General features: G+C 48.6%; 3 protein-coding genes across 5 annotated transcripts; 1 reads left to right on the top strand and 2 right to left on the bottom strand.

Annotated features, from left to right (window-relative positions):
* Nucleotides 1-261: 261 nt before the first annotated feature.
* On the bottom strand, nucleotides 262-658 carry LOC116587663 (histone H4). The gene has a single exon (XM_032338292.1). It carries the CDS (start codon nucleotides 615-617, stop codon nucleotides 306-308), a length of 312 nt encoding a protein of 103 aa, XP_032194183.1. The 5' UTR covers nucleotides 618-658; the 3' UTR covers nucleotides 262-305.
* Nucleotides 659-2,509: 1,851 nt separating this feature from the next.
* Nucleotides 2,510-11,646, bottom strand: LOC116587622 (histone H2A type 1-H-like). 3 transcript variants are annotated; one of them, XM_032338249.1, is made up of 3 exons: nucleotides 11,200-11,646; nucleotides 10,398-10,497; nucleotides 2,510-4,610 (listed from the first exon to the last, which is right to left on the bottom strand). In XM_032338249.1, the coding sequence occupies exons 1-3, from the start codon at nucleotides 11,586-11,588 to the stop codon at nucleotides 4,575-4,577; spliced, it is 525 nt and encodes a 174-aa protein (XP_032194140.1). In that variant the 5' UTR covers nucleotides 11,589-11,646; the 3' UTR covers nucleotides 2,510-4,574. The 3 variants fall into 3 exon arrangements, 2 of the variants coding, with proteins under 2 accessions (XP_032194140.1, XP_032194141.1); XM_032338250.1 differs by lacking the exon at nucleotides 2,510-4,610 and adding an exon at nucleotides 10,857-10,941 and having other exon boundaries at nucleotides 10,463-10,497; nucleotides 11,204-11,643; XR_004284542.1 differs by lacking the exon at nucleotides 2,510-4,610 and having other exon boundaries at nucleotides 10,463-10,497; nucleotides 11,030-11,641.
* Nucleotides 11,647-11,834: 188 nt separating this feature from the next.
* On the top strand, nucleotides 11,835-18,458 carry LOC116587652 (histone H2B type 1-K). Its single transcript, XM_032338279.1, has 2 exons — nucleotides 11,835-12,318; nucleotides 18,409-18,458. Exon 1 carries the CDS (start codon nucleotides 11,914-11,916, stop codon nucleotides 12,292-12,294), a length of 381 nt encoding a protein of 126 aa, XP_032194170.1. The 5' UTR covers nucleotides 11,835-11,913; the 3' UTR covers nucleotides 12,295-12,318; nucleotides 18,409-18,458.
* The last annotated feature ends 2,126 nt before the right edge of the window (nucleotides 18,459-20,584 follow it).

The raw sequence follows: 20,584 nt of genomic DNA on the forward strand, positions 1-20,584 counted from the left end.
ACAGCAAACTCTTCTGAAGTAAACTGTGCCCAACGCAACACGCCCCCAACCTCTCACAGGACCATCTTTGAGCAAGTGCTGCAGTAACTTGGGGACACCAAACCAACCTGGGGCAAGGTTCCTGGCTACAAGCTTGATTGGCAGGACTAGCAACCAGGCCGGGGAATGGCGACATGACCCGCAGAGCAACAGGGCCGCAAAGCCCAGTGAGCTCCACTAGTCAGAGTTTCAGCTCCTCTCGTGAAAGAGGGGGAAGCCCTGAAAAGGGCCTTTTGCTTTTTTGGATGGGAGGATTAGCAGGAGGCTCAGCCCCCGAAGCCGTAGAGGGTGCGGCCCTGGCGCTTGAGCGCGTAGACCACGTCCATGGCCGTGACCGTCTTGCGCTTGGCGTGCTCCGTGTAGGTGACGGCGTCGCGGATCACGTTCTCCAGGAACACCTTGAGCACCCCGCGGGTCTCCTCGTAGATGAGGCCGGAGATGCGCTTGACGCCGCCGCGCCGGGCCAGCCGCCGGATGGCGGGCTTGGTGATGCCCTGGATGTTGTCGCGCAGCACCTTGCGGTGGCGCTTGGCGCCTCCCTTGCCCAGGCCCTTCCCACCCTTGCCGCGACCAGACATGTCGGAACAAACTCTCTGCGAGTTCCACACAGCGATAGCCCTTCTCATCCGTCAGCGCTAATTATAAGCAGAAGTCGGACCTAGTTGAGGACTGACAGCGCGGGCGGGCCCCAAGGCCCCGCCCCCACCCCAGCTCCTCCCCCCTCTGGGCGGAGCTCCGAGGACTGTGTGAGGGAGGGAGCAAGGTCGCGTGGAAGGTCTGCCTTCTCCTGAGCCGGTTTGTACTGGTGTCTGCAGGAATCTCCCCCACGAAAACGTTACTAGGGGCTTCAGTTTACAACAAAGTACTGCCTTCTCTCATTGAGAAGAGGAATGATTGTTGGCTGGGAAGGGAACCCTAAGATGTCACCCCGAAACAGGAGTGTAGGGGTTCAGGACATACCGTCTCAAAATAGGCCTCTTCGGTATGGAGGGCAGCAGAAGACGTCCCCTCACCCCCCAACCAAACGCGCCTCTTTGGCTAAGGACTATATGCGAGCAGATGATTTTTAAGAAACACCGACACGGGAGAATCTCTAAAATCTTCCTAACGGGACATTTTAGCATTTATGAAGGAGACCTCAACCTCTAAGTGTCGCCCTCTCTGCAGCAGGAAGAGAAGGACGACTAAATCACCAGACATTCCTGTCCTTGGGAAAGCCCCAGCCTAATTCGGCATCACAACCTTGTTTCCCATCTTTTTCCCGCCAACCCCAGGCTGGCTTCCTGGGCACTCCCTTCCCACACCAACATCTGTTAGCCGAAGGGGGTCTTTCCTGGGGTGGCTGGGGCCTCTTCGGGGAGCTCCGCTCAGTTCTTCAGAGCATCTCCCAAGTACACACGAGGGGTCCATGTCATTAAACTGCTCTTTGTTTTCCTCCTTAATCTGTCTTTTATTATAAGGGGAAGTTCATAGCACCTAGAAGGGTAGAGGGGAAATTATTTTTCCTCCCCTACACTGTTCTGTTTACTACATCAAAATTTTAAATTGTAGTTGCCTTCAGGTCATAATTTGGCACTGTGGGTTCCATTATTTCTTTTCAAAAGTTTCTGATCTAGTTTCACACTCCTTTTATGTGTGTGTGTACGTTTAGAATCACTGTAGCAGTTTTGAAAAATAAATCTCTTTGAGCTTCTGATCATGATTGCATTAACAATAAATTAATTAAAATACAATGAAAGCCCTACAAAAATCAAGTACTTAAATTCAGAAATGTGCTTTTAGTTGCTTTTAAGCCTTTTAATTTTTAATGACTAAACATTCTATTTTTTTATTTTTTTTAAATTTTGGTTTTCATAAGGTATTTAATATGGAATTATTTTTTGCATACATTGAAGTTTATTTTAAAAGAAAACAAATACAGAATCATACTCCAAAATTCTTGAAACTAACATAGTTTTGTAAACTGTAACTAATGTCACCCATTATTCAATTGTTTTAGAAAGTGCTTAAGAGCTGAAACTCGAGTTAGAAAAATTTGATTTTAAGTTGCATCTCTTCTACCAATTGGCTTTTGGACACTTGCTTATGTCTTCTAAACCTTTGCTCATCAAGAGTGGGAATAATATAATAACAATACTTAACTCATAAAGCTATTTTAAGAGCTAATGCAGGGGCACCTGGGTGGCTCAGTCTGTTAAGCGTCTGACTCATAATTTCAGCTCAGGTCATCTCCGGGTAGTGAGTTCAATACCTACATCAGACTCCATGCTGAACTGCAGCCTGTTTGGGATTCTCTGTCTCCCTCTACCTCTTCCCCATGCATGTTTCTTTCAAAAAATAAATAATGGAGATACTTTATATAATATACTGAGTCTACAGAGCACATACCTCCTGTCTGTGATTGCTGTGGTCACTTACGCTGTCTTGGCGCGTTACTGCAATTCAGATTTAACTGTAGGACATATAAAGATTTCAAGAGGCTGTGAAAATAAATTTATTCCAGCAGACTAGGAATGCCAAAGAAGCTGATTTTCATTAAGACATCCATGAGTAATAAGTGAACATTGGCTGCTATGTACAGGGGTGGAGAGGAACAGAAGACCCTCTCTGGCTAGTGACTTGGTGATGAGAAGGGTATGATGAAGGGAGGGAAGGGGACAGCATCATGACTGACTGGGTCCCCAGAGACTTCAGGTCCAAGAATACCCGTGAGGCCCGCCGACCAGGGGCAAAACTGATCCTATCCCTGCAGCCTCTGATCCTACTGTATGGCTCTTTGCTTCTCTGTCTCCGATCCGTCCCTGACATATTCCCACCCCCCGCCCCTCCCGAACAGGTAACTCCAAACTGCCATCTGGAGCAGGGGCGATGACCGATCTGTGGCTACTTCTTGCTGGGGAGGGGCGCCGATGGGTTCAGAGGTCTGTCCTGAGGCCCCTACAGTAGGCAGGATCGCCATCTGTGGCTGCCTAGACAGGACCAATGCTGTCCTGATGGACTCTAAAGGAGAAGAAACAAGTTGGACAAGGGCATTTAGAATGCAAGGTCAGAAGGGAAGCAGGAGGAAGAGGACGAATTCTGGGGTCATTAATGGCCATAGTCAGTGTCTCTGCTGGACCCAAAGGGAGGTCCACCAGAAGGAGGGGTCCTCTATTTGGGCCACCAGGCTACCTGACAAATCTGAACGAGGCACCCCCTGACCTTGTTGTTAATATAAAAGCGGCTTCCTGGAGGAGGCTGCAGGTGTCCCCTGCCTGGGAGCATGGGAGGACAGGAGGTCCCAAGGTCCAGGGCCCGGGGATTCTGGAGGGCCACACCCTCCAAACAGAGGGAGTCCTCGGGTCTCTATATCCAAGGCTCGGACTGGTTTCCGACCTGCGGCATGTGGCCGGCCCCGGGGGCCTGGGGCCCAAGCGGAGCTAGGTAGACGAGTGAACAGCGCCCTGTCCACTGCGCAGGTAAGAACGCGCGCGCCCTTCTCCCACAGTAGAAGAACAGACCGTCCTCTGCTCGGAGGCTTAGGTGGAACCCATACTTAAAGAGAAGCTTCGGCGGGGAGGTCAAGGCCGCGCCTGACAACTTCCTCCATATCAGGGAAGCATCGAACCGGAGCCGCTCGCCCGCCGTGACGGCAAGTGAGCTGGAAGGATAGATTTTCAGGAAGAATTCTTGGGACGAGAGGAGCAAACCTCTGGCCAACCCTAGTGTAGAGGAATTGCAGGACTCCGGGGACCACCCTGCTGAGCAGGAGTTGTTAGCGGGGGTCCAAAAAGATGTCTTTTCCTTTAGGGGATCCTGGGCCCGGAAAAAGAGGTGCGGCTGATCAGGGTCTTTGTAGGCGCTGAGCGAGTTGAAAAGGGAGCTATTCCAGGGCTCCTCTGCGACGCTTGAAGGGATCCGGAAGGTGAAGTTGCACTGGGACGTGGAAAGGTTTCCTACAAAAATCCCCGAGTTCGGAGTGTAGGTGTTTTCGCAGCAAATAGGGAATATTGTTGAGGTACTGATCCGGAGCCGAGCTAGCCAAGCAAGGTCTGGGGTGTTGTCAGACCAGGGGACACTGGCTACTTTGGTTTCCATGTCCTTCTTCCAAGCTTTAAAAAATAGTTGCTCGATATTTTGATTGGGGAATGAATTAATATAGGAGACAAAAGGAGTGACAGAGTAATTAGCCCGCAGCCAGACCTCAATAGGGGCGGGCACAGCGGTCCCTACTGAGTCTTTCCCACATACCGGACAATCAGTCAAATTGAAGGGCGTGGTACTGGGTTGAACCCATGCTTGGGTCCCTGCAGATGAGTGGCAATGTAGAAGTTTGGGAAGAGAAAGAAGGAGAAAGAGAACAAATGCATTCAAGGGCATCTTTGATCGGGGGTTGAAGTACTTAGCTTGGTGTCGTTGGCTTTTCTGTTTTTTAAAGATGCGTTTAAGCCCTTCCTTGCTCGCAGTGGTATCTTCTTCCACTGGAAACCAGGGCTTGACCCTAGAATAGTGGATCCAGGCCTTGACCTTGGGTTCCTTGACAGCCGTTGGGGAGGCTAAGACGACTGCGTGTGCGCCCTCTTAGACAGGCTCTAGAGACAAAGATAAAGAGGAAAGATCTTTAACAAGCACTTGGTCCCTGGGATGACCGGGAAAGGTTGGTTGTCTTGGAGCTGAGGGTTAGGAAGCGTCCAAGGAGCTCATGGAGACCTTGCCAGAGGGATGACATGATTTTGTCAAAGCCTCCCTTGTGCACCAGCAGGTCATTTACACAGATGGGACTCCCATACAAGACCTGGAAGGGGCTCCAGCCCGTTTCCACAGGGACATTTCTAATCCGGAGTAAGGCAATGAGGAGTACAGACCAGGGGAGTCCCAGCCAAGGGATGGTTTTACTTAATTAGTGCCTTTACCCCCCCTGAGGCCTTCTGGTTCTGTAGGGGAAGGCCTCTGCCCAGCATGGGATGGTTATCTACCCAAACCCGGAGGCTTTGGGACCCTTGTGCCTCAGGCATACCTGTGAAATCCATTCGCTAATCGCCAGTCTTCCCCACTCACTGTCTGCCTCTGGGGATTTGGGGATGAGAGTACGGGTTATGTGTTTCCTGTGGCAGACTTCACAAGTCTTTAAAAGGTACTTAAAGGTTTTGTCCAGGATTTTTCCTGTAGAAAGCATGTGGGTCATCTGCAAGGTTTTATCCCATCCCAGATGGAGGGTTTGATGTAGGCTTTTCCCAACCTTCTCTTGGTTCGCTGCCCAGGGCTGAGCCTACATTCTTACCCCGGAGTCGGCCTGGAGGGTGAGGGTTATTGCCTCCTTCTGATGCCCATTGTTTTTTCTCTGTGTGGGAGCAAGTTTTCCCCTGGGTTTGGAGCCAGCTAGATTAGGGAGGCAACCACAGGGGCAGCCGAAGACTTGGCGGCAGATTTCGCTGCATCTGCCAGGCAGTTCCCTTCCAGCACCTCACCTGTTCCTCTCTGGTGTCACTTTCTCCCACCTCTCGGGGGTAGGGTATGGCCTGTAGGGGCGGGTGATTTCTGGGTGATATTTAGTGGGGGAACCTGAGGCAGTTAGACACTTTCTCTCCTTCCACCTTGTGCCGCGGGCATGCAAAGGCAGGAAGGCGTGTTTGGAGTCAGTAAAGACATTGCCACTTTTGTTTTCTACTGAGTTCCATCGCCCGGCTGAGTGAGGGCTGTGGTTGGAGGGGGGGCTCGATCCAGACAGCACGGGATCGCTTTTTCTCGTTTCGGGTGATGTGGTAAAGTGACCACAGCACACCCAGCCTTTCGGGTGCCTTGCTCAGCAAATGGGCTTCCTTTGTGAATAGGGTCCCCTCCAAATTCTCTGTTGGGGGTCCCCTTTAGGTTCTCCCAATAGCACAGGTTTGAGCTAGGATGTGTTGACGGCCGTGCACTGGCTCTGTACCCTCTTCTGGAAGGAAGGGGTCAGGGTTTAAAGTGGAGCGAGTTTTTATTTGCACGACTGGACCTTCCAGCAAGAGCGCTGGGTGCGGTGAAAGGCGGCTCTCCGTGAGCCTGCAGTCACTTTCCGTGGAGAGGAGGCCTTGACAGTTATGCGGGAGGGGTGTGTGCAGTAAGATCCCATCCCAGAGTTAATTCGTAGCTTCGGGGATTAAAGGTGCTGAGGTGGCCACGGCCCTAAAGGACGCTGGCAGCCCACAGGCCACCAGGTCAAGGTCTTTGCTTAAAGATCCCACTGGCTATGGAGTGGGCTCCCGGGCCTAGGTTAGGATACCCAAGATCACTCCCTTCTTCTTGGTCACATCTAAGTTGTAAGACCTCCCTGTAGGGAGGCTTAAAGCTGGGGCACTGAGCTTTTTACTTTTTAAAAGATTTTATTTATTTATTTGACAGAGACAGAGAGAACACAAGTAGGGGGCGCGACAGGCAGAGGAGAAGCTGGCCCCTTGCTGAGTGGGGAGCCCAGAGCGGGGCTTGATGCCTGGAATGGACCTGAGCCAAAGGCAGATGCTTAACGGACTGAGCCACCCAGACGTTCCTTGATGAGGTCTTTAGAAGCCCTTTCTGAGTCTGGGTTCAGTATTAATGAGCAGGTTTCCAGCATGTCCTGTCCTTTGATCAATTGACAAAGAGGACACATGATTTCCCATACCCCAGTGTCCATAAGCGACGTACACAGTGAAGCCTGAAAAATCTCTCAACCAGTTAAGGGTTTTGAGGAGATGTTACAAGGCAATGGGGCTGTATCCTATCTTCCTCTGAAAGAACCAGACCTAGATATTGGACACATGTCTCACATAATCGAGCCTTAGGCTGGCAGACCTTCTATTCCCCCCATACTCTGAAAATGTAGAAACTTTTGGGTGCCAGTTTGTATACTTGGCTCAGAGGGGGCTTATAGCAGGAGATGGTCCACACTGTGAAAATTCTCACACCTGAAAATTCTCACAGCTGAAAATTCTGCACAATTTCAGGACAGGGCCTGTCCAAATAAGTGGGGACTGTCTCAGAACCCTCGAGGTAGAACTGTCCGTGTGAACTAGGCGGTCGGATTTGTGGGCTCCTCGACTGCAAACAGAAACAGAGTCTGGATGGAGTGGCTTGCGAAAGAAGGCCTCTTGTAAGCCTAGGACTGTAAAGGAGCTTGTGCCAGGGGGTATCGGTGGCAGCAGTGTGCAAAGGTTGGGGATGACAGGACAACTTGGGACCACGGCCTCATTAATAATTCAAGATCTTGTACCAATCTCCACTCCCCGTTAGTTTTTGTATCCCCAAAACTGGGGTGTTTCGTGGGCTGTTGCATTCTTTTAAGACCCCCCCCCCCCGCTTCTTTAGATTATTTATGGGATTTTTTAGGCCCTTCTTTGCTTCTGGTTTTAGAGGGTACTTGTTCTGACAGGGGCAAGTTGTGGGATCTTTAAAGTGTTTGTGAATGGGCACTGCAGGTAAGGCCCAACCCACTGCTGAGTTGCCCAGACCTGGGGATTAGTATGAGCCTCTAATAAGGGGAGGCGACTGCCCGTCTGTCCAGGGGCCATCAACATGAGTATTCACAAATTGGCCCATAATATCTCTATCTAAGGGGGGTGTGGGGCTGTCAGGCATTAACAAGGAATGAGAGAAAATTAGATCGCCCCAGATGCATCCCAGGGGGAGAGGAAAAAAAAACTGATTCTGGGCTGTCCAGCAATGCTCTGAACAACGGCACAGAGGCTGGGCGGTGGGCGCCGGGGTGGGGAGGAGAACAGGGAAGGTGGAAGGAAACGGACTGGCTTTCCCTCTGTCTCGTGAGTTACCCGAGGCTCTGGGTCCCAAAGGCAAGCTGCCCCAGGGACGCCCCTGTGAAGAGCTCCGGGCCCCATCATACCCCGTTGGGGGTGCTGAGCTCTCATCGGAGCCCTCGAAGATGGAGGTCCTTGAGGGCATTCGGATTTCCAGGGTCCTGCACAAGCAGGACAGGACTTGGGGGCTTTTATTTTGGGTGTCTCCTTTGAGGGCATCCCGGCTGCCAGTGCTCTGGGCGGCCACAGACGAGGCATCTGGTACCGGAGCCTTGGGGTAAGGGTGGGGGCTGATGGGTAATGGCTTATAAGGCCACAAGTGGACCCTACAAATTCTTTCCCAGCCTCTTCTCTTGTTCCTCACTCTCCTCTTGGCCCTGGTTGTAAAAGACCCAGTTAGCAGCTCCGAAGAGCTCTTCTAGGGCCCCCTCAGGGCCAGTGGTCAACTTCTGCAGGTTTTCCCGAATATCTGGGACTGACTGGATCACAGTTTTGTCTTGGGCATGATCTCAGCCTTGGGAGAATCAGGAGAGACAGCTGTATGTTTCATGAGAGCCTCCCTCCTCTCTAGGAGGCTGTTGTGTTTTCCACTGGAGTCTGGGTGGGGGTGGGTAGCCTGGCAAGATTCAGGACTCGAAACTTTTTAATCCCACCAGGACGTAGGCCTGGAAGTGACCCAGGTATCAGTTTCTGAGGGGATCGTTAGGGTCCCAGTTGGGATCTTGGGCCCCAGTTGAGAACTGGAAGTACCCCATGGGCCCAGCGGTGCCTGGGAATTACTCAGCTGTTTGTCCCCATTCTCTCCGAGGTGCCTAGGACTCCGCATTTGTCCGCCTCAGAGAGTGATTGATTTAACAGGAGCATTTCCTCCTTCCCGGTTAATTCAATCACAAGTAAGATTTTGGGAGGCTTCTGTATAGGGTTTTTGGAAAGCTTCCCAAGGTCCCCTTAATCTCTGGTCTTGCAGTGACATGGACACCTGTACCCCAGCCATAGCGGCAGCTGCCCTTGGTCCTCCTCTGGGTCCTGTATATTGTTGCAAGACATAGAGCCCTGAGCGCAGCAGGGGATCTGGGAGAGCCGGACAGGAAAGGGACGGAGACCCCAGGGAAGATGGGGCTGGGGCTGGAAATCCTCTGTGGACACCATTTGCCTGTCTGTCTTTGGTGTGGGTGTGGGGTCCCTGTGTTCCTCACCACCCCCTCCCCCACTGCTCTCTAACCCCCCCCCCGCCCCGCCCCGTGTCCAGCCGTGAGAGAGAGCAGGCAGGAGGCTGACACAGGCCCTTATTTTCCCTTAAGGCCCAGAAACCCTGCACATTGGGTACTTCTCCCCATATCCCTCACGTTTGCAAAACCAGTCCCGTTGCAACAGGGTCTTATAACTGACGTGTCCCTCAGGCCGCTATGTCTCCTCCTCCAGTCTGTGTTGTGGCCATACCGTGGAACCAAAGAAAAGAATTTGCCTTTTCTTTAGGGGTTTGCGGGTCAAACCATTCCAATTACTCAGGAAGCGCCTCCGAGGAGCACCAGCTCCGGTCAGGGGACTGAGACCCCCGTCCACGGGAAGGGGGGCAATGGCTCCCCTAACCTCATTCCTCATAGTTGACCAGGAGGCCTTCATCCTGACCCAGTGTCCTGGGTGTCTTTGCGACTCAGAGCCAGGACTGCTGTCCCTTCTGTGAGGCGCTAGTTAGTCACTCTAACCGGGCTTGATCCTACCTCTCGGGAGCCACCCTGCTTGTCCTGACTTTTACTGTCTCTGCATTTCCCAGCCAGGGGACGGGCCATGACCCAGTAAGGCCCCTTTAGTGGCGGGTGGATGTGCCAGACTTTTCCGGGCCCAGTGGACGCCGGCGTGATGGGCAGAATAAAATCGCTGTTTGACAGACCTGTTGTAAAAGGCTCACAAAGGCCAATTTCTGGAGGCACAGGATGGGCCGCGGGGACGGGGGACACGGCCGAGGTAGGAGTCCGTTCCCTTGTCCTTCTCGACACTACCTACACACATGTGTTCAGCCGGACGGGGGTCCATCCTAGGACGGTCACAGCTGAGCAGAGGGGCGGGCACCTCGCCAAGTGGAACCAAATGGCGCGGGTGGGTCCTGGAGGGTGTCCCTCACCCCGTCAGGCAAGCCCGATCCACAAGGTGTGGGGTATAGTGACCTTCACACAAAAACGAGAAACATGCTCTGTGGCTGGAGGGTCACAGGTAGAACACTGCGTGCGGAACCCCAGTAAGGGGTTATAAGATGAGGGGAGCTGAGGGGCTATTCCTAACAAGTTCTGGGCCAGATCCCGGAGGACGCCACGTGCCTAAGTGCTCTGTCCACTTGACCGGGCAACGGGTGAAGGAGCAGGACCCTGGCGGGGAGGGCAGAGGTAGACGCTGCTCCTCCCTGCAGCAGGCGACTGCGGGTGCCATCCCTTGGAGGCCGCTGGCAAGGGTATGTCTGGGGGGACCCTCCTGGGGTTTTCGCATTCCTTCTCTTAGAGGACGGATCTGTGGGAACCTATCACCCGAGATTTGAGGGCCGCAGCAGTGCCATTCACTCGGAGATGATGAGGCCCATCTTGTTGACTGTAACAGAGACACTGGCTGTCCACTACTCACGGTTAGACGCCTCGATGACGACCAGAGATCCCGGAGTCCCCAAGAAAATGTTTCAGGATTTTTTCTTATTGCAGCTTTCTGGTGCCCAGGGTCGTCGGTCCTGCCGCTCGGAGGAATAAAGAGGGAGACCAGACACAGAGTGAGGGGCAGCAGACAAAGGGTTAAGAGGAGAGATAAGCTCTTCACAGGGAGAGGGGTATCCAAGAATGTCCCCTTTCCACCCCCAGCAACGAGATGAGATTTTCTTTTATGCAGTTTCAGTTTTTGCGCAGTTTTAGCCGGGACTGTTTAGGATTTCTTCAGGTCTTTGTCTGATTGGCCCCGGGGCAAACTTCCAGCAAGACTATGCTCCCCAGCCCAGCCCCCTTGGGTTGTTTCTCCTCTGGTATTCAGGACCCAGCCCCCTGGGGTTTTTTCCTCTGTGGTATCCCAGGGAGGCCACGCAGATAAGGATCTTACCCCGTGTGTGGCCTCAGGTCCTACTAGATCCCTGACTGTCCCTGCCATAACAGGACAAGCTTGTGCTCCAGATGGACCTTTGATCCTGCAGAGGAATCGGGATACCCCAGTTTTGCTCACATGGGCTCATTAGAGCAAGGTTGTCTCTTGGGCCAAACGAGACTTATAAATACCTCAGGCAAGATTTTCTTTGCTTTACAGGATTTGTCAGTATTTAATACTTTGCTATGCCAACAATGTGACTTAAAGGCACAGCTCCTTTTGTTGATTAAGAGAGTGGCTCTGAAAAGAGCCTTTTGGTTTGTACAGGAGATTTGAGCTGTGCACTCGGCCAGTCTTCTATTTGCCCTTGGCCTTATGGTGGCTCTCAGTCTTCTTGGGCAGCAGCACGGCCTGGATGTTGGGCAGCACGCCGCCCTGCGCGATGGTGACGCGGCCCAGCAGCTTGTTGAGCTCCTCGTCGTTGCGGATGGCCAGCTGCAGGTGGCGCGGGATGATGCGCGTCTTCTTGTTGTCGCGCGCCGCGTTGCCCGCCAGCTCCAGGATCTCGGCCGTCAGGTACTCGAGCACGGCCGCCAGGTACACGGGCGCGCCGGCCCCGACCCGCTCCGAGTAGTTGCCCTTGCGGAGCAGGCGGTGCACGCGGCCCACCGGGAACTGCAGACCCGCCCGCGACGAGCGCGTCTTGGCCTTGGCGCGCGCCTTGCCGCCCTGCTTCCCGCGTCCAGACATAACGAAGACGAAAAACACAAATCTCAGTAGGGTCAGAGTTGACTCAGCCGGAGCTACCCTACTTATAGTCTCTATTGGGCAGAAAAATAAAGCCGTGCCATTGGCTGAAATTAGAGTTTCACTTAAACCAATGGAATCCTGGTTTTCAAATACACTTCTTTTGATTGAACAAAATCAATTCGTGACGTTTGCCGAATTCGCCAATTAGATACAGGATTTGACTCACTGCCTCCTTTGTTTAAGAAGCCGTGGATAAGGAGGACACGCACAGCCTCATACTCATTCTTCCTGTTATTTTCTAGTCCTTCAACAGTTACTTTCGGCCATGCCCGAGCCAGCCAAGTCCGCTCCGGCCCCGAAGAAGGGCTCCAAGAAGGCGGTGACCAAGGCGCAGAAGAAGGACGGCAAGAAGCGCAAACGCAGCCGCAAGGAGAGCTACTCGGTGTACGTGTACAAGGTGCTGAAGCAGGTGCACCCCGACACCGGCATCTCGTCCAAGGCCATGGGCATCATGAACTCGTTCGTCAACGACATCTTCGAGCGCATCGCGGGCGAGGCGTCCCGCCTGGCGCACTACAACAAGCGCTCGACCATCACGTCCAGGGAGATCCAGACGGCCGTGCGCCTGCTGCTGCCCGGGGAGCTGGCCAAGCACGCCGTGTCCGAGGGCACCAAGGCCGTCACCAAGTACACCAGCGCCAAGTGAGCCCGCCGGCTGCAAGAGCAATCGGTAAGGCTCGGCACACACCCCAAAGGCTCTTTTCAGAGCCACTCAGTGTTCTAAAGGGACCTGGCACTCATTCATCCTGTGTTGTTTATTTGCTGCAAAGAAACTGAATTCCATGTTTTCACCTCTCGATAAGTTAGTAGGATGTATGGGGAACTGAAGTAGAACCGGAGACCTATTTAAATGGATTTTGATCAGGAAGGATACGGTCATTATCAGACAATTCGGGTAAAATAAAATATTCTTGGTCTCCAAAGCAACACCTGGTCACCTTTGAAAATTTCCACCTGGCAAACTTTTATTAATAAGGCCTCGAGCGCTCTGTCCTTAATTCTCAGGTGTACCTTGCTGAGGGAGCAACGGGCACCCGCTAAAAGACGCACAAATTGTCTTTATTCACTTAAGTTATTTTGGGGGTGCTGCTGGCTCTGCTCCCTGGAGCGTGTATTTGACATACACTGAGAAAGGCAACAGAAAATAATGGAAGCAAGTTCCCGATTGAGCAATCCGACTGCTCGTTGGTGTGAGCGCCATTGCGGACCCCGCGCGGGCAGTTTGAAGTCGCCTCCCCCCCCCCCCCCCCCCCCCCCCGCACCCAGTCCCCGCGACTGCCAGTGTGGCCTGACCGGGTCCTTGCACGCAGCCCGGCCACGACTCCCTCGTTTCTCTGAGTGAAATTCCTCTCCTGGGAAGGACTGGGCTCCGATTCCTACCCTCCGGGTAAGAATCCACTCCGTATCTTCGTTCTGTCACTTGCATTCCGTGTGGCTGTTGGAAGAGGTTTAAAAAAACGTAAAAGGGCCGCGGAAGCCCTGTGCCTTTGTCCCGGATTCCGGAGGTCAAAATCCCTCCTTCCAGTGTAAGCCCTGGGGAATGGCACTTTTAAAAATACTTTGGTCTTTGCTAGGAATGGGGTGGTGGTGGTGGTGGTGGTGGTGGTGGAAACCCTGAATTGTATTTGCTGAAGTTTTTTGATAATATCCTTTATCCAATAACGGAGCCCAGGTGTTGGCACGAGACTATTCCGATCGCTTAGAACAGGAGACACAGGAGAATGGAGCAGTTCTATTCTTAATAGCAAAATAGAGGAAGCAACCATATGCACCGCCAAAAGAATCAACAAATTTAGTGAGATACAGTCACCCAATAGGAGTCCAGTGAGGGCGGGAAATGAGTAAATACACAGTAATATTTGGTTGAATTTCAGAAACCCGGATCTCAGAAGGTTCATATATGATACCACTTTAAAAAGCTCAAAAATAAATTATTATTTAAGCATATAGAGAAGTACATGCAAGTGTATGATTCAAAAATCTTTTTAAGAGTTTCATGAATTAGTTTTTAAAAATCAGGTAGTGAACGCGGCAGTGACAGTCACAGCAAGAGGATGTAGACAAGAACAGAAGTAAACACAAATTGTGGCCAGCTTTCTAGATTTAGTGCTAGACGTTCCATCGTGAGTGTTTGATATAATTTGTTTTATAGGTAAGATGTATGTTACATATGTTCTCTTTATATGTTGAGTACGGTGCTGAAAACTATCCTAGGCAAAGTATCCTTGCATAAAAACAAGTTCCAAGCATCATCTGCTTTGTCATAAAGGTAATTCTATAAAGGAGAATTCCAAACCTTACGGTGTTTCTGCAGATAGAATTACTTTCTTTTAGAGAATGGGAGAAAAGGAAGGCTGACAGTTCACTAAAAAGGCCCATGAATTTAGAATACTCAAGATTTGGGTTACAATTAACCCAGTTCCTCCAGCTCTTGTAAACTTTGTCTACTCAGGTTTTCAAAATCTTTGTGGCAGCTTTCTGGCCGGACTGTGCATAAGGAGGTACATGTGTGCGTGTGTGTATTTCGTGTATTCATGTCAGTGTATGTGTGTATATCCCTCCCTCAATTCTGTTAGAAAAGAAATTACACTTTTTAAATTAATGTATCTTCTCTCCTTCCATCATCACATCAAGGTAGTTGATGATGGTAAATTCACCATATATTGGGTTCTTTTAATCACTACTTTTCAGAGCACAGAAGCCTTTGATCCTGTCCATTAATCCATTAGTGGACATTACAGATACACATACAGGTACAGAAAGAGGTATAGGTATAGACAGGTGTGCTTTGTATATGTGCTGCCGAAGCGAGCACTAGACAGGTGTGCTTTGAATGACTTGCAGTTGTCAGCGGGACTGATATCTAGAAGACTATGGGGCAGGTGGGGCTGAACCCTGCAGAATGGACAGGAGGAAGCAGAGGGAATTTGTGGCCCTTCTGTGAAAGGTTCACATAGCAGGTCCATTACAGTCCAGTATTTAGAAACCTAAATTTCCTAAAAAGAGAGAAAAATAAAAAAAAGAACTCAAAGCTAGATTGTATTGGTTATTTCTGCCTTGGTGATCCAGGCATCCAACCCTCTGTTGTTCAAGGTATCTTGATTAATTTGTGTCATTGCTGATACGTCTTGGGAAATGGACTTGAGCTCAGCCAGACCTGGATGTCACTTTACTACTTTATACTGGAACAGCTGCTGCTTTGATAATTCACATGATTTGCCTCTGATAATATTGTTTGTCATTTTTTCCCCTAAAGAACAATGCTTAGAACACAAAAGAACAGATGGAATATTAAAATAGATGTGAGAGTCCTATCCTAAAGGAGAGATTTTTTTTTTTCCCCAAGTTATGTGACCTGAAACTGGCCTTTGTCCAGCTTAGAGAAATTCGTGTTTTTTTCATTGAAAACTCCCTTCCACAGAGGTTGGACAAAATGTACTGACAAAGCTTAACTCTTTTTCCACTCCTTTCTAGATTCTGTGCAGTTTGTCATCCTTTAATTAGGACATTGTTTCGGGCACATTAAGTTCATTTGACCACAGCTTACTGTGTTACATTTTAGGTTCCTAGATGTGGGAGATGCCTGCATCTCGTTATCCATAACAGTCCAAACAATCTCCAATGTGTATTTTTTCTACAGATCACTAGTTTATCCATTTTCTGATACCTTTCAACTTTGATTTCAGAGGCTTGCCTTTTCTGGCACTGTCACTAAATCAGCCTCTTGGGAGGTTTCAAGAGTAAAGCAGATGTGTGGTATTAAAAAACAAAACCAGGGGCGCCTGGGTGGCTCAGTGGGTTAAGCCGCTGCCTTCGGCTCGGGTCATGATCTCAGGGTCCTGGGATCGAGTCCCACATCGGGCTCTCTGCTCGGCAGGGAGCCTGCTTTCTCCTCTCTCTCTCTCTGCCTGCCTCTCTGCCTACTTGTGATCTCTCTCTGTCAAATAAATAAATAAAATCTTAAAAAACAAAACAAAACCAATTCACAAAACGCACAAGGACATTTTTATCCAGACTTGAATGAGGATAAAAAGTTTCTTTCAACTCCTACAGAGTTGAACACACATGTAAGTATTGCTGGGGTCAGTGAGACTAAAAGGACAAAGGCCCCGCCCCCTGCAGGTGCACTAGAGTTCCCATTGATAGAAGGAAGAATAAAATCAGACCCTCAGCCAAAGGTCTGCATTTACATAAAAAATAAGCAAGTCTTTTGATGGAGAAATTATGAAAAGCTATAAGAGGACACTGGAATCTCAAGGATGTTAATTTGGGGAAGACAGCAGGCACAGGGCTGCTGCCACTGGTGAGAGTGGCAGAGGGGTTTGTGACTGTGTTTCTGGACATCGCTGTGACATCTGTGCTTGTGCAGCTAAATAAACAGGTTACATTCCTGGGGTTCATTTATGAAAAGCAGTGGTTTCCATAGCTGTCATCCCCAAGGCTCCCCTCTTATATCTAGTATTTTTAATGGCCCCTTCCCTAGGCTGAAGTTAAACTCTTTGGTAAGAATACCTAAATGCATGCATAATTTTCCAAAATCATGAAACGCCATAAGCGTTATATAAAAACAAAATAAGAGACAGTTATTTTAACAATAAAAGAGATACTTTCAACATACTAATGTGTGGGCCCCAAACCAAAAAACATAAATTAGAAGCTGGGTATTTGTACTTGGGTTAGTGAGAAATAAAACCAACAGGATGGATGTGCATATAGGTGTGAAAAGATTTCTTATAAGGAACCGGTTCATGCGATTATGGAGGCCACCAAGGCTCGAGATATGCAAGCCAAGTCGGCGCACTGGGGACCCAGGGGAGCCAATGGCAAAGTTCCAGTCCCAAGGTCACCAGCAGCTTTGAGACCCAGGCAGGGCCCATGTCTCAGTCTGAGTCCAAAGGCAGGAAAAAGCCAGTATCCCAGTTCCAAAGCAGCCAGACACCAGGAATTCTTACGCAGGGGAAGGGCAGCCTTTGCATTCCATTCCTGATTTCAACTGATTGAACGAGGCGCACCCACATTAGGGAGAACAATCTGCTTTACAAATCAAGCCTAACAATTTCCATGTTTTACTCTCATTCGAAAACCCCCCTCACAGAAACACCCACATTGATGTTTGACCAAATATCTGGGTAACACACAGCCTGGTCAAGTTGACACACACACAGCACCAGGCATCACAGAACCTGTGGATAGAATCATCCTGAAGAAAACAAGGACCTTGTAGATCAACACAGATGATCAAATACCAAGGGACTCACTCTCAGTGATGTGACTTTTTTTTTTTTTTTTTTGAAAATAGTAATTCTTGGGGGACATGTGAAAAGGAAAAATACAACTTCATTTATAAAATGATGCATTCTTGGAAATTTCAGTGCCTATTGAGCTACACACATGCACACGTGCAAAGACCTCGTGCTTCTTTGTGAAAGGAGTCAGGTTCTAGGATTGATTAATAGGTTTTTCACCTTCAGTTTGCTATGGGATGGTTGGAAGTCATGTATAACCGACTCAGTTCTTCATGGGACATCTAACATCCCTGGTCTTTTCCTGTCAGTGGTGCACCTTCCCCCAAGCCCTGGGACAGCCTAAGAACAGTCTGCCTGGTTTCTAGAATGCTCCTAAGGGTCACTATTGTTCTGTGAGGAGACAGACACTGGTTACTTTCATTGCAGAAGCTACAGAATGGGAATGTCGACAGTGGGAGCCACCGTAAGGCTTCCAGGAATGCCGGAATGTCCCCAGATATAGTCTGTGATGCTGAAATGCCCGTTTCGAGGCATCAATCCTGGGTAAGCCAACTGGTCCCTGTGTCTCGTGGAGCAGTCCCAACTCCTTGTGTTCCCTGCAGCTTATCTGGGGACATGTGAACAAGCAGCGGACCTTAATGCGGAGACGAGGTGGATAGCTTTGAAAGCCAAAGTGTCTCTCACTCAGCAGCCCTCTCCAGTGGCCGATTCTCCGACCAGCTCCATCTGTAGGTACACAAGTCACTGGCTTTGACTTTGGGCAGCAGCCATGAGATTTACATTCAGCTTGAGCCCAGTGATCAGCAAAGCACAGCAGGACACTGAAATACAAGCGGTGGGTCCGCCTCTGTGGGATCCGTGACACTGTGGAATCTACCGTGACCTTAACGTATGGGAACTCAGCTGTCCTCCAAATACTACACAGAGGCCTGGCAATCCCAAAGGAGTGAACTCCCCGCAGCCACCTCCTGAAGAGGCCTTTGCAACAGTGACCTCATCACACTCACCTCCCGCCTCCCTCCCCTGGTCTCCAGCCCCACCTGACACATGGACCGGACTGGTCCCCTCTCCCTAAAATCAGTCAGCGATGTTGCAAAACTCCCCTTTTTGGAACTTCAGCAGTTCGAGAGGAGAGCACATGCTCTGGGAAAGAAAGGCCACTGCACCTGCTTGTCCTGGGACAAGCTATCCCCAAACCTCGGTTTTCACTTGTTGTTTTCCTGTCCTTTTTTCCTGAGATGCAGTACCAGCCTAGAAGGAAAAAATGAAAATAAATGTGTCTTTGGGGGGCAGGGGGTGAAGATGGAAGAAGGAGGTCAGCTCTCATAGAGTGTGTCCTCGGGGAAAGAGGCCGTGCAAAGAAAACATGGTCATTGTCCTAAAGGACATATATCCCAACACAGGACCACTGAAGGAGCTTTATACATGATCTGTCTGATTCATGCGTCGTGATCTCGTGTGCCATATTCTTTCTTCTTTTTAACACTTTATTTATTTATTTAATTGACAGAGAGAGAGAGAGAGAGACAGAGAGACAGAGCACAAGCAGGCAGAGGGAAATGAGCTGTGGCTTCCTGCTGGTGGGAATGCAGACTGGAAACGTGCCTTCTACCTTCGAAGGAGTTTGGCCAATTCTTAGAAAACTACACCTGCTCTTCCCACACAATCCTGAAAGCACGTTCTCTGGTATTTACCCAAAGGAGTTGAGAATTTATGCACACACAAAATTTGCACTCAGATGTCCTTCAGTGGGTGAATGGAGAAATCAATGGAGAAATAAACTGTGGTCCATCCAGACAAGGGAATTCTATTCAGCGCTAAGAAGAAATGAGCTCTCAAGCCATGAAAAGACATGGAGGAAACTTAAATGCGTATGACTAAGTGCCAGGAGCCAATTTGAAGAGGCTACATGCTGTGTGATTCAGCTATGGGGGGAGGGGCCTGCTTCTCCCTCTCCCTCTGCCCCTCCCCCTTTTGTGCTCTCTCCAATTAATAAAATCCTAAGAAGAAAAAGAATAATTTTAATGTCTTGTTATAACAAAACATTGAGACAAAATAATTCCCGGAGGATTTCCTCAGATGCTTAGAATGAAAAAGAATGAAGAAAAATGATCCACTGACAAATGAAGGCTTTTGGGGGGTGTACGTTTTATTTAAAAAATAAATATGATTTTTTATATCATAGCAACTTTACTTGTAAAAATAATGCAGAATATAAAAATGAGAATATAGGTATGGACTATTCATGCAAATATTAAGGTGTTGCATAAAAATGTTGAGTAATGATAACTTTCTAAAGTCCCTGCACTTGTCTAAGAAAAAGACAACTATGAATCACACCCCAATTAATATTAGAAATATGTACGTGGGATGTGAATATGGAGTTACACCTAAAATAGGTTAGAACCGAAACAGTCTAGCAGTTTTTGCTGGTTGGTCCCTTTGAAAGTATTTTGAGAATACAAAACTATATAAAATTCTTCCACTCAAATTTGAGGGGTAATGTTTTATAAATGTAACACCGGATTTTTAAAAAAGAATTCTTGATATTTGGTTGCACTGTAGCTTTATCTTAACTTACTCCCCCCCAATATTTTAAATTCATATCTTGAAAATGAAATAACAGAACATGAAGATATGCTGTAAGTATCAGTGTATTTGTATTAGGCCAAATACAGTTATTTACATTTATTTCCAAGTCACTGAAACTTGACACTGCTTGCAATTTAAATAAACTATATCATAAAATGAGTGTGTGTATATATGGTATGTGTACATAATATGTATCTTATATATACATATAAAATATGTGTTATTTATACACAGTTACAGTAAAATATATTCTATTTTAATATTCCCAATACTTTTACTCCTGGGGGATGTCAAAAATTCAATGGCATTGGCTCTCCAGTTTCTGGTTATTTTATGCTCCTGGTTATAGACCAGCCCTGAGATGGAGAGTACAGATAGATCCTAAGCCTTTGAGGTTTCAGCTATATATTGTATGTGTCCAAATATACTATATGCATACATTAATTCATACATACATACCTTTAAATAATTATATACATAATACATTTTATATGTTATATTTTTATTTATATTGTATTTAATGGAACTAATGGAATAATCAGAAACTGGACAGTCCATATGACCTTCTATTTTTTGGTACCTCTTAGAATAAGAGTGTTAGAAAAATTAAAATTCCATATTCTTTTCAAATAAGTGGTATACAGATGATCATGACTGGGAGAACCATTGGGAACCATACATGCTAACAGCATCCTTAACTCTATTCTGTGGCCTATATATAATTCTTCCAAAAGCTCAAAGTGGAATGTAAAAATTATTAAGGTTATATATATATGGATAAGAGTCCATTGTGTGCTTGCTAAATTTTTTAATTGTACTGTTTTTAAAGACATGTGATTTAGGGGTGCCTGGGTGGCTCAGTGGGTGGCTCAGTGGGTTAAGTCCTCTGCCTTCTGCTCAGGTCATGATCCCAGGGTCCTGGGATCAAGCCCCGGCATCAGGAGCCTGTTCCCCACCAACCCTGCCTGCCTGCCTGTCTGCCTACTTGTGATTTCTGTCAAATAGATTAAAAAAAAAAAAAAAAGACACGTTATTTAGATTGGACAAATCTGGTATATTAACATTAAGAAGCTAGTGTCTTTTGTTGGCAGAGAAGAA

The sequence above is a fragment of the Mustela erminea genome, chromosome 4 (genome assembly GCF_009829155.1).
Source record: "Mustela erminea isolate mMusErm1 chromosome 4, mMusErm1.Pri, whole genome shotgun sequence".
Taxonomy (NCBI): domain Eukaryota; kingdom Metazoa; phylum Chordata; class Mammalia; order Carnivora; family Mustelidae; genus Mustela; species Mustela erminea.

Excerpts from the sequence above, each read along its gene's own strand:
- LOC116587652 (XM_032338279.1), top strand. The coding sequence starts at position 11,914 with ATGCCCGAGCCAGCCAAGTCCGCTCCGGCCCCGAAGAAGGGCTCCAAG.
- LOC116587622 (XM_032338249.1), bottom strand. The coding sequence starts at position 11,588 with ATGTCTGGACGCGGGAAGCAGGGCGGCAAGGCGCGCGCCAAGGCCAAG. Across the intron at positions 10,498-11,199 it reads CACCATAAGGCCAAGGGCAA|GACCGACGACCCTGGGCACC; the intron begins ATAGAAGACTGG and ends TCCGAGCGGCAG. Across the intron at positions 4,611-10,397 it reads CGTCATCGAGGCGTCTAACC|AGCCTGTCTAAGAGGGCGCA; the intron begins GTGAGTAGTGGA and ends CTTTGTCTCTAG.
- LOC116587663 (XM_032338292.1), bottom strand. The coding sequence starts at position 617 with ATGTCTGGTCGCGGCAAGGGTGGGAAGGGCCTGGGCAAGGGAGGCGCC.